Source organism: Elephas maximus, chromosome 12 (assembly GCF_024166365.1).
Source record: "Elephas maximus indicus isolate mEleMax1 chromosome 12, mEleMax1 primary haplotype, whole genome shotgun sequence".
Taxonomy (NCBI): Eukaryota; Metazoa; Chordata; class Mammalia; order Proboscidea; family Elephantidae; genus Elephas; species Elephas maximus.
The window spans coordinates 33,656,392-33,669,465 of record NC_064830.1 but is presented as its reverse complement, the minus strand read 5'-3'; the positions used below and the strand labels follow the sequence as shown (position 1 = coordinate 33,669,465).

Below are 13,074 nucleotides of genomic sequence, written 5' to 3'. Positions count from 1 at the left end.
ATTCATTCGCTAAGTTATTGAGCATCTATGTGTCAGGTATTGTGGACACAGTAGTTAACAATGTACTGAACTTATTTACTAAGGTCCCTGGATATGGCAAATGGTTAACTGCTGGGCTACTAAACAACAGGTTGGTGATTTGAATCCACACAGAGGTGCTACAGAAGAAAGACCTGGCAATCTACTTCTGTAAGATTTCAACCATTGAAAGCCCTATGGAGCACTCTTCTACTCTGAAACACATAGGGTTGCCAGGGATCAGAATCAACTTGATGGCAACAGGTTTTGTTTTTTGTTTAACTTATTTACTAGACTAAGGCAAATAAGATCATTTCGGATAGAATTTATCATCATGAATGGCATAAAATAGGGAAGCTGGTTGTGACAGAGCCCAGGCAAAGGGAGGGATGAAAGAGAAGACCTTGCTCCTGTGCTAAATAGAATGCTTCCAGACAGAGGTAACAAGGAAAAGGTCCTGAGGCGAAATTAACCTTGATGCTTTTAAGAAAAAAGACTAGAACAAGGCCAGTAGAGCATTATATCTTATGTTCTCCCAAAGGCCTTTTCAGCTTTGTTGTTTGGTAGTTGTTGAAAAGCAATCTGTCAGCATTTAGCCTTAGGTGGAATTTCCCATATGCCTGGAAAAGTGTTTTCAGCGGTGCAGCAACGCCACTATCAAGCTACTCTCTCTGCTTTATCAGTAAGGAAACTGGAAACCTTATGGTCGTGGGGGTGGGGGGGTGCAGGTGTGGAGGGAGCTCTTCTTTGTTACTGCTAGTGTGATTCTCCCCTCCCAGGGGCCTCTCACTTCCCTCTAAGATAAAGAGATCTGGGATGAAGGCTTGATGGGAGTATGTTCTAGATTTCATTTTAAATGTATCTTATCTGTTAGTGAAATTCTCTGGTTTTTAACTATCCTATGGTTTTCCCTTTTGTGCTATGTTTATTAGGCTTCGGGATTAACGTTATGCTTTCATTGTAAAATGAATTTGGAAACCCCACCCAGAAATTTCTATTTGTATTTAATTGGCCAAACAGGTCACATAACCATCCATCCGCTGCAAGGGAAGGGCAGACATGCAAGTTTTATTTATTAGATATATTTCCACTGTCAATAAAATCGAGATGGTTAGTGAGAAAAAAAAGGGAGAGTTTATAAACCATGTGTGACTTTGGAGACGTTGCTAAATAACTCCCAAACTGAGCGGTTTTCACTGGCTTCTCCCTGTCTGTTTCTCTGACCGCGAAATTTTATTAGAGCCATAAAGCAGTTCCTCTCACATCGGGACCGGTCTGCTGGAAGCCTAGCTCCCAGCCCCCTGGTCCTTCCAGGCCTCTGCCGACCCCGCGAGGGTCAAGCTGGAGCTTTTTTTTTTTTTTGCGTAACACCAGCCGCTCTGCAATTTTCCGCAGCCCAGGACTAATTCTGAAGAACGCTGCCCACTAGCCAAAAAAGTTTTTTTGAATGGATTCTTTGGCTTTTCCAACAATAGGGTTCTTTCCCAAAACGCGAACGTCAGCCGCGTCCAGGCACCTGGCGCATCTCGCAGAAGCCCTCTCATTCGCGCAGGGGACACTGTGGCGTGCAGAGAAGGGCTGTCCCCTGACCGCCTATTTTGAAAATCCAAGGGGCCGCTGGGTCCAGAACCAGTGACGGTGTGCCTGGGGGCTAGGAAAGCTTACCGGCAGCTTTTTGCGGAAATGCTTTTCAAAGAAAATCCTCTGTTCACTAGTAGGATGGGATGATGTTTCCAAAAGTGGTGAAAATAGCCACTGCCTGGGGTACCTGTTTCTCCGAAGCCAACCTGTGCCAGGTAGGCTGGAGCAGAGACCTCGCGCTGCTCAGTTGCTAACGAATGGTCAGGTTCAAAAGTGGAGATTTGTGCCTAGAATTTAAAACACAAGGAGCCCTGGTCGCGCAGTGGTTAAAGCGCTGGTTGGGCTGCTAACCTAAAAGGTCAGACGTTAAGAACCCACCAGCCGCTCCGCAGAAGAAAGGTAGGGTGAGTTGCTTCTATAAAGATTACTGCCTTGGAAACCCTATGTGGCTACCCTACCCTGTCCTATAGAGTCACTATGCGTCGGAACGGACTCCACGGTTTGGTTTTGGTTTTTATTTAAAACACAACAAAACCGAAACAAAACAGACCGTATTCTTCTTACAGTATTTTTGTGGCACCTTTTGCTTCTTTTAAGCAGGGCCCTTTATGGCGCAGCATCCTCCCCTCCAGCCCAGCGAGGGGCCCACTCTGGCGCCTCCAGCCTTGTTAACAGGGTTAAGAGCCGGCTGGTGAGCACCTCTGAGGCTCACCTGCTGCAGAGTCGGGGGCGGGGGAGCACCGAATTGGGACAGACTAAGGGGCCTGTTTTGCAAGGGCGAGAGATCTCAGAGAAGAACATTTTATTTGGTTGCAGTAAATTGCTTTTATATCCATATTTAAACCCCTAGGATTTTTTTTTTTTTTAAGTTCATCCCCTACAGGAGACAATTAAAAGATCAAAATGGGGAAACATTTTCACTTCCTTAAATTAGCTGTAAATGGAGAAAGCCATCTGCCCCTCCCCCATGGCTGAAATTTAAAAATTTCAAATGTTAATCACCTCAGCTGAGAAGCTAAGGGTCCAGTTCTTCACCTGTGAACACTGTAGTTTCTACTTTTAGCTTGCCTTATTTCAGTGAGGCTGGAAAAAAAAAAAAAAAAAAAGCACAGCTGAGGGAATGGAAGAGAGCACTGCTGTGTAATCAAATAGCTCTGGATCCATAAGCCTGCTCTGCCAATCACTAGCCAAGGGCCCCGAGAAAGTTGCTTTACCTCTGGGGGGCCTATTTTCTCCTCTGTAAAAAAAAAAAAAAAATTTTTTTTTTTTTTTTTTTAAGATGGGGGTATTGGTATCTGCCTCACAGTCTTGCTGGAAGTGTTAAAATGTGGTATGCACCCACTGAAGTGAACATTCGTGAACAGAATACTCAAGAGTTGGTCAGAATTTGGAAATAGTATCTTTTCAATGGACTTTTCCAGAGCTTTCCAAAGCTGGGCCCACCTTTCCTACTCCCCTTCTCACCGGTTCTCCTGGCCCCTCATATACCCTACTCGCCAGCTCCACTAGGAACCTCTGCCTCCTGCTTCCTTCCCACCCCTCTAGCGTCTGCTCTCTTGTAGTCCCCGAAAATCTTCCTTCCCTGTTGCGGTTCAATCCCCCGAGACTGTCCTCCCACCCCCCAGAGTTTCTAGCCAACTCTCTGCCTGAGACACACTCCTTTTCAATCAATCATGGAATCTTGTTCTTCCACAGTAGAGTGTAAACTTCCAGTGGGTAGAGACCTCGTATCTCTTCTAGGAACCAGCACGTGTTATCAGGTCCATGAATTCTTGTTCAGTGAATAAATGTATCATCCTCACATATCCTCACAGATGAGCTAAACACAAAATGAAGGTGTTTGCTAAATCCAATCCCTTAGCTTGGCATTGAGTCCTTTACAGTCTGCACCCAAACTAACTCTTCTTCCCCATGTCCCATCCCCCACACCCACTGCACTATGTCCCTCACTGATTCCTTTATCTTTCTTTGCTCTCGCTGTTCTCTCACTTGAGATGCACCTCTCCTCTATCAAGATCCCACTGATCCATCTAGGTTCAAGCTCAGTGCCAGTGCCTCTGCTACCCAGGTGTCTCATCAACAAGAACGTTTCTCTCTCCTTCTCTTGTTCCCATTACATTTTAGACACTTTTTAAAAATGTTATTCCTTTTCTTTTTGTCTGTATTATGGTCACTTATGTATAGGTCTATGTCCTGTTCGCCATTTAAACTTCAAACTGCAGTGTTTGAATGATTGGGAGAAATGAAAACCCTAACTGGTTGTCATCGAGTCTCTCTGGACTCGTGGAATCCCCAAGTGTGTCAGTAGAGCTGTGCTCCGTAAGGTTTTCAGTGGTTGATTTTTCAGACATAGATCACCAGGCCTTTCTTCTGAGGCACCTCTGGGTGGACTTGAACCTCTAACCTTTCAGTTAGCTGCCAAGCATGTTAGCCATTTGCACCACCCAGGAACTTGAAAAGGAACGAAGATTGCCTTAAATGCAAGCAAATGCAGCCTGGGGCTACTGTGTTCAGAAAGCTCTGACATAAGCAAGACAGAATAAATATTGAATGAATGTCCCTAGCCTTCTAGAGAAGATTCTGGCTTTATCTGCATAATTGCTCCCGCTTTCCTCCCTCAAGGAGCGATTTTGTGCTGGGCACGTGCTATGCGGCAAGGTGGGGGAGGGAGTAACTAAGGATGAGGGCAGAGAGAGAAAGAGACAAGGTCCAAGGACAAGAGTCACGTGGATAGAGCTGGGGAGGAATGTTTTGTAGAGATTAGAAAAAAGACGTGAGAGAAGCTGTAAGGCATGGAGAAAGTGGATGTGAGAAGAAAGGATTTTTAAGAAATATTGCTAAAAACTGGGTATCCTCATGGGCCAGCTAGACCACAGCTCCAATTGCTCATTACCTCTGTGCTTTGTTCTACACCAGGAACCTTGACTGGGACCCAGATAAATAACCACCTGAGTTTGCCCGTGATCCAGAGGCACTTCTCTTTGGTTGAGAAGTTTACCCACAGCTTGAAGGTGTGTCTTAGCTCCTGCCTATCTGTCCAGCCCCCTTTCCCTGCCTCTCCCAGCTCACCCGGGGCTTCAGCCAAACCCACCCCACTTATGATTTCCCCAAACACCCGAGATTTTGCACACCTCCATGCTTTTGCACAGTGCTCTTTGCCCCCTCAAGTGCCTGGAGGAAACTTCAAGAGCCTCCTCCTGTGTGAAGTCTTCCCTGAGCCCTGCAAGGGGAGTTGGTTCCTTTTCCTCTTGTCGCATCACCGCACCACGCACACCTTCTGCCGTGGTATTCTCATGCCGTATTGCATTCTCTTGTTTGTGTCACTCACTCGGTCTCCTCTCTGCTGCCCCTTTACTCAGCACAGTTCCAGGCCCAGTGGAGGAGCCAAGAATAAGATCTGACTCCTATCTCCTTCACTGCACCCCTATTCTCTGTTCCAATGACCAGGTCTTCAGCCTGCGGCTTCTCAGCTGCCCACAGAATATATCAGGCCTTTTGATGTTCGTTAGTATCCTTGGAGCTTAAATACTTAAATGGCATCTGTTTTCACTGCTAGGAAGTCATTAGGCATGTACTAAAAATAGCGGCAGGGGTATAAATTCTTGAATTATAAAGAATAAAATGCTATTCAAGGGTTGAGGTTTCCACTGCCCTACACTACATGAAAATGTCAGTTGTGCTGAATGTAGTCAGATTGTTACAGAACACTTTTTAGACTAAAAATCAAGGAAAAATTTGCATTGAGAAAGATTCAATGCAAAAATCCACCTTACATAAATGTATCATGGTGTTCCTTTAGTTCTGTCTTTATGGGGATGCCTTTGGGGACTTTTTTGGGGGGACAGGGATTAGGGCACAACTGGATTTCCTCAGGAGACAGTATGATTTAGACAGAAAGAACCAAATTAGGAACTTAAAAACCTGGATTTTGTTACCAGATCTGCCCTGTGTCAATGGTGTGATATTGGTCATCCTGAGCCTCACTTTCCTCATCTGTAAAATGGATATAATAATCCTAGTTCAGCCTCATATATAGTGAGGTATAAAAACAAACAAACAAACCAAACCCAGTTACCGTTGAGTTGATTCCGACTCATAGCGACCCTATAGGACAAAGTACAACTGCCCCATAGAGTTTCCAAGGAGCACCTGGTGGATTTGAACTGCTGACCTTTTGAATAGAGCTCTAGCACTGAACCACTATGTATAGATAAAGATTAAATAGGATAAAATGTGTAAAATGCTTTGTAATCTCTAAAGCAAATACAGGGACGCAGCTGGTGTAGTAGTAAGGGCCTGGACAGGTATTCGCCTGTGCCTCAGTTACCTCATCTATGACATGGAAATAACTTTAGCACTTACTACAATGTTTAAGTGCTCGACTACTAGGTAAAAGATTGGCCATTGGAACCCACCCAGATACACCTCAGAAAATAGGCCTGGTGATCTGCTTCTAAAAGGTCACGGCCTTGAAATCTCTATGGAGCAGTTCAGCTCTGCACACAGGGGGCTGCCATAAGTCAGAACTGACTTGACAGCAATTAGCAACAACAACAACAAGGGTAATCACGGGATTAAAGGAATTATTTTATGTAAAGCACTTAGAACATTGCTTCACCCAGAATAAGCACACAATAAATGTAAATCATTATTGTTGTTATTGCCATTTTTAGGTTTATCATTATGTGCCTCAAAGAAACTGAAGGAAAAAATGGGTAAGCTGTTATCCCTGAAAACAGGTATTTATGAAATCCAGTTTATGATACCTTTTGGGCTGTACAAGTGCCATGAAAGTTGCTGCAAAACACCCACATTTTCCTCAAACTCCATTTTATATGATCAAGAGATACAGAGAGAGAAACGATAAGCATGTCCCATACCATGTGGGAAGGGGGCAGAAAGCGTGTCACAATTTAAAGCTGATAAGTTCTAATAAGTTGTTTGGACACCAAATACAAAGTTTCTTCAGATGAGAGGGTAAACTAGTGAGAGAGACTCAAGGCAGGGAAGGGGCTTTGTTGTTCACTCCTGACTTCCTAGTGCATACATAGAGCTTAGTTTTGTTGAGGAAATGAGTCAAGCAGACCTGGGGTGGAATCCTGGCTCTGCTGCCAATTATGTGACCTTGGGCCTCTCTGAACCTGCTTCTTCTTTTGTAAAGCAGACTAATAATAGCTCTTGTAGAGTTAAGCTATCAAGCTTAGATGAGAAAACACATGTCAAGCCCTTGGCCCTGAGCCTGGCCCCTTAAAATGATAACTCCCACAACTGCTGTTTACTGGGATGGGGAAATCACATGGCAGTCCTTTCTAAGCATTCTTCTTTCTAAAAGCTCCCTGCCATCCCAATCCGGCCAGAGCCCCACTTAACCTAATGAAGAAAAACAGAAGTCAATAGAGTTCATCTGGAGACGAAAGTAACCGGGAAAACTGCTAAGAGAGGGATGGTCGACAGTTTCCAAACCCAAGAGTCAAACCAATAATTGTCTTTTCTCCCCAGCCTCCTCCAAAGCTTTTAGTTTTCTTCCTCAGAGGTCAAGGATCTTTCTGGGGACAAAACATCAACATCAAGTCCTCCAGGGTTGCAGCTATGAGGTGGTGCTTCAGCTTCAGTATCTCACGTGCACGTGCACAAAAGAGTTACTGTCAGGTTCCCAGCAGGAGGACAAGAGGAGTCTGCCCAGCTCTGGTTCCCATCAAGCAGTGTGAGCTGAGCTCAGGTAGCGTCAAGGCCCAGGCCCAGGCTCCTTTGTACAGCCCCAAGGGTCTATGAGAATTGTCAGGAAATCAAGTGATGCCTCAGTTAAGGCGTATAACTTAGCAAGATATCTTAACAGGGCCACAAAAGCAACCCCCCCAGAAACACATTGGTGTAAGCACAGGTTTTTTGCTCTTGTTTCATAAAGATCTTAACATACAGTTAATTCTATCAACTTGTGAATTTGTAGGAATTCCCTTCTACCCCCTGCTTTGGCCTCTGTCCCTGGCCTCTCTCCTGATCTCCAGATTTGTTAATGTGGCAGAAACTACAAGGAGAACAAAGGAGCCTCACCCCGGTGTGAATTGTGGAACACTTTATTGAACACAAATGAACAGAAGTCAGGTTTCCTCTGTAGATTAAGAAGGACTCTAGCCACCAGCAAGGAAATGAAAGGAATTTCTGAGGAAATGTTTGGGGCGGAGGAGGCAGAAGTTCAAAGGGAAATAATTTAGAGGACAAGATGAATAGCCCCTTCTTCCTCAGACAGTTAAAGAAATGAAGTCCCCAGAGGTAGGGAAGCAGAGAAAAGGTAGAGAAGCCTCCAGAGTGCGCCTTTGCCAAGCCCAGTGCCAGCCTGCAGAGTCCTCAGATCTAGCTGGAAAAGAAGGCAGCAGGATTCGGTGGAAGGAGCCTTGGAGTTAGAGCTAAATTCACTGGCTATCTAGTCAACCATGTACCACTGTCTAATCAAGTGGCTTTGAATTGCTTAACTGTCCTAAACCTCAGTTTCCTTACCCTTGGAATGATAACGCCTACCTCCCAAGGTTGTTATGAGGATTATGTGAAATAATCAGGGTGAGAATACCAACCTCAGCACATTAAAAAAAAAAAAAAACCCACTGCCGTCAAGTTGATTCAGACTCATAGTGACCCCATAGGACAGGTTAGAATGCCCCATAGAGTTTCCACGGAGTAGCTGGTACATTCAAACTGCTGACCTTTTGGTTAGCAGCCATAGCTCTTAACCTCTATGCCCCCAGGGTTTCTGCAGTGCAGTACCCAGTGCCATCCAGTCAGTTCCTACTCATAGTGACCCTACAGGACAGAGTAGAACTGCCCCATAGAGTTTCCAAGGAGCGCCTGGTGGATTCGAACTGCCGACCCTTTGGTTGGCAGCCGTAGCGCTTAACCACTACACCACCAGGGTTTCCTGCAGCACAGTAGGCACACGCAAATTGTGATTCTTCCTCCCCCTTTCCTTCCCAGGCACCAGAAATAACCTATTCCTATTCTTGAGCCTTGCCTGGCCAAATGCTCCCTAAAGGAATGGGAGCAGAGGGACTGAGGTGGGGGGGGGGAACCTGCTCCAACTTTCCTCCCCACAGGGGAGGCACCTTCGTTGGGGACTGCTGCAGGAGTCAAATGCTGACGTCCTTACAGTTACCTCTTCTTCAGAGGAGCAGGGGCTGCAGGCAGGTAATTTGGGGAGGACAGCGGCCGAGAGCAGTGGTATTTGTGAGGCAAGGCCCTGGGCCAGAGGCCTCTTCCCAAGGAGCGGTCACCTTCTCCTGGTTTTCCAGATGGCTGCCCTCCAGTGGGCCCCTCATTTGTCCTAAGGGAAAGCGAAGCTTGTCTGTGATCTGTGGCTTCCAGGGAGTTTTTGAAAGTGAAGAAACACAACCAAAATATTACTCAAGCTATTTATAAATCATTTTTAACGGTCGAGCTTGAAAAATCAAAAGCCAAGAGCATTTGGGTCCCACTCTAAAAATTGGTAAAGAAAATAGGAATTGATGTAAAAGTTGATCAATAGTTATACCCTCCCACCACCACGGCACATATCCATATTACTATCCTTTCTACTCTTTCTTCCCCGACACACAAAACACAAAACATACACATACAAATTCAGGTATATGTGCCCATATGTATACTCTGACATGAACACATATATATGCACAGGGTAGAATCTGTTGGAGCAAGTCTTGATATTGTCCAACATTTCCTAGTTTCTTCCCTAAAGTACTTACCATAAATACATGAGAAGCTGATGAAGGTTTACATACATAGGATGAAGTTTTAGCAGTTGTGCCCTATCACCACCCACCAGCCCCCTTCAACGACAACATATGCTGATTCTCCAGTTATAAAAACACAAAGTAAGAAGCTGGTTTGTTCTGTAAACCTTCATCTAAAACACAATAAAAACACACACACATACAAATTAAAAATGGTTAGATTCCTTCCACACACTATAGACAAAAATAAATTCCAGGTATACTACAGATCCATATATAAATAATAAAACTGTTAAAATATTAGGAAAATCAGAAGGACACTTAGATAACTTGGAAACTGGAAACTTTAAGCAAAGGTAAGAAACCCATAAGCCGTAGAGGAGATAAAGGAGAGATCTGATCATATAAAAATGAAAATATTCAAAGAGCCAAAGATACCATAATCAAATATGGTAAACGTAATATACAAGACACCATAAACAAAGGTTAATAGAAAATGATAGATTGGGAGGAAATATTCCCAACATGTATAATGTACAAAGAACCTCCCCCCTCCAAATTATTAACAGGAAGACAAACAACCCAATAAAAAAAATGGCCAAGAACGTTACAGGCAAGTTATAGAACAGGAACCATAATAAAACAATAATCGTATCAAATACATAAAAAAAAAAAAGATGCTGTATCTCAAATAGTAGTCAGGAAATGAAAATTAGCATACCAGTGACAACAATGTTTTTTTATTCATTAAAAATTCAGAGATTGATACTATCCAGTGGTGATGTAGGGAAATGGGTTCTGTTGTATAATGTTAATAAACACAACCTTTTAGGAATGATATTAAAATTTCAGATGCCCATATACTTTGATCCAGGAATCCCGTTTCTGGGAATTATCAGACTCCTTAAAATATCATCAGATTAATACTATTCGTCTAGATGTTTATGACAGCATCGTTCATAATAAAAAAATGGAAACAACCTGAATATTATTCCAAAGGCGATTCATTCAACAACTTAGGCCAGCCCCAGACTTTGAACTTTTGTTTTCCACTAGGACGTGTAGGACTCTGGGCAAGTCTGTGTTTCAATTTCCTCATCTATAAAGTCAAGAAAACAGTGGTACTTACATCACAGATTTCTTTGAGTTAATTTGGAAGAATTTTTTACTATGTATTGTTAAATTGTTTTTAAAAAAGCAGTTTGCAGAATAGATGACATTTCATAGTCTCACTTTTCCAATCTTAAAAAAACTTTTATAAGCCACTACTTCTTTGTCTATGTTTGAATCATCAAAGGATAAAGCATGGAGAAGTTATACATTAAATGGTGAATACAACTATTGCCTTCGTAATTCATGTCACTAAAAAAATAAATGAAGAATCATAGCCCCAAAAATGACAGGAGACAGGAACAGGTAGTTCATTGAAAAACAAATACAAATGACTAATAAGCCTACAGGGAAAAATTCAGCCATAAAAAAGCCCACTAGTTTTTGAGTGGGTTTGTCATTCAAAGCCGTCGTTTCAATATCGTGTGCCATTCAGACTAGCCAAGCTGAGGGTGCCACAGACATCTAGCTGAAGACAAGGCACAGTGAAGGCAGTGTGTGTATGTTTGTGTGCAGGAAGGGTTTTATTGTTGTTGTTATTTTTTATTTTGTTTTTTGAGGCGGGTGGCATAGGAGGGGGAGATGAAGAAATAAATAACTTTGGGGTTAGAGTTAGAGAGACTTGAGTTCCAGTCCCTTTCACTTACAATCTATGGAACTAAGAAAGTCTCCCATTCATTTTGAGCCAGTCTCTTTATTTGAGAAACCAGTTAGTGAAGGGATTAAATGTGGTCACATGCATTACCAGAGGGAGATCCTGCCCTTCCAGCCCTGCTTCGGGCCCAACCTGTGGTGCTGTACCTTCCTCTTCCTCCCCCTCCTTCTCCTTCACCCTCATTCCCTGGCACCCAGCAGTCTGAGTATGCAGCCCTCTTTCCCTAGCCTTAAGAGAGGAAACTCTAGCCTTTAGGGCCTTCACCCTGTCTCCATCTAGCCTGTCTGCCTGTGACTTTCTATTTACCATGACGCTAATTCCTTCTGCGTTTAAGTGATTTTGGCCCCTTGAAAGGTAAAGGCACAATTTCAGTTCACACACATACACACAAAATGAAATGGGACTCTGTCATACAGGGTCATTATGAGTCAGAATTGACTTGACAACACACAACAACATAGCCCTTTAATTGACACAACTCTTTCTAAATAAGAATCCAGGTGTTACACTAGATCCTGTACAAAATACAGTGATAGCAACAGAAAGAAAACTCCCAACACCAAAATGGCAAGAGAATATTAATAATAACTATTGTATGTTATTTAAAAAATGCATTTTAAACTATTGACCCTTGAAGATACCTTGAACAGACAGAGAAGGGAAAAGTGATGTCTCTTTGCAAAGGATATGCCTCCTGAGAAATGGTAGGGGAGCTGGAAGCAAAAGTGCCTGCTCACCTGGCAGTTAAGTGTTTTGGCTGTTCCAATAAGTCAAATGGGAATCCCTTAGAACTTTGCAGACAGCAAGATTACGACACTTACTACATCAAAACAACCGTATAACATTGTTCCATGAGATACTTCAGGTCTTTAAAGCTTCTCCACTCCTGCCCAGTGAGCTTGATCTGGCTGAATTCCTGGGACAGAGCTCAAGGCCTCTCGTGTCTAGGCTCTCTTGACACTGTTGAGGAGGTCTGTGAGTTCTCCGATGTACTTGATGGTGTACTTGAGCGTCTGTATCTTGGTGAGTGGCTGGCCTCTTTGGCTGTAGACAGGTGGCAGGTAATTCCGGAGGGTATGCAGAGCATCTGCCAAGGTCCTCATCCTGAGCTTCTCCCTCTCGCTTGCCTTTCTTCTCCTCTGGACAGACATCCTGACTTTGGTGCCCTTCTGTGCCCTGGGGACACCAACGCTCTGCAGGTAGGCAGGCTGGAAATCCAACATGTTGTAGTCCACCTCTACCAGGCCACTGGACACATGGCTGCTGCAGCCATCACTGCCCCCACTGCCAACACTGCCATGCCCACAGGGCAGCCCAGCCACAGCTGGGCAGGGAGAAGAAGACGATTCCAGTGATGGAGCTGGAGAAAGGCTCTGAGTGGGCGAGGTCTGGTTCAGCTCAAAGGGCCCTGTTCTGTTTTTCCAGTCCCAGGAGGACAGAAGGGCAGGGCTGTCAGAGGAGCCCAAGCCATCTTCGAGGCTGAGCAAGGTCTCATGCAGGTTATCCATCCCTGAGAGACAGCTGCAGAGAGAATAAGTCCCTGGCAAGTGAGAAAGAGAGTTCTGCCTTCCAGCAAGGGAAGAGCTCTCTTTTATGATGGTGGGGGAGAAGTGATGAAGTGGGAAAGAGGGCTGGGGAGAGGGAGTTCAAAGGAGACACCAAGGACCAAGATGGAAAATGAACTCTTCAGGTGTCACTTTCTCCTCATTGATAATTAGCATCCTCCAGCTAAAAAGTCTTTAAACAGAAAGGCCTCCAAGAGAAGAAAAAAGGAATTATCTTGTTGTAACTAAACCAATTAAGGCTGCATAACTAGACTTAGCATTGTCCTGTGGAACTCATTAATGAGGGAGCTAAAGAAAACAAACCTGGGGCAATCTGTGGCAAGGAGGTGGTGGCCGAGCGGCCCTGATGGAGAACAGCGGAGGCACCAAGAGGTCTTCCCTCTCCCTCCCCCAAGAACTGGATGTTTCAGAGCAAAGGGGGCCATGT

The 13,074-nt window shown here is 44.2% G+C and overlaps 1 protein-coding gene across 1 annotated transcript; it reads right to left on the bottom strand.

Annotated features, from left to right (window-relative positions):
- Positions 1-12,026: 12,026 nt before the first annotated feature.
- Positions 12,027-12,590, bottom strand: MSGN1 (mesogenin 1). The gene has a single exon (XM_049903928.1). The coding sequence runs from the start codon at positions 12,588-12,590 to the stop codon at positions 12,027-12,029; it is 564 nt and encodes a 187-aa protein (XP_049759885.1).
- Between the last annotated feature and the right edge of the window lie 484 nt (positions 12,591-13,074).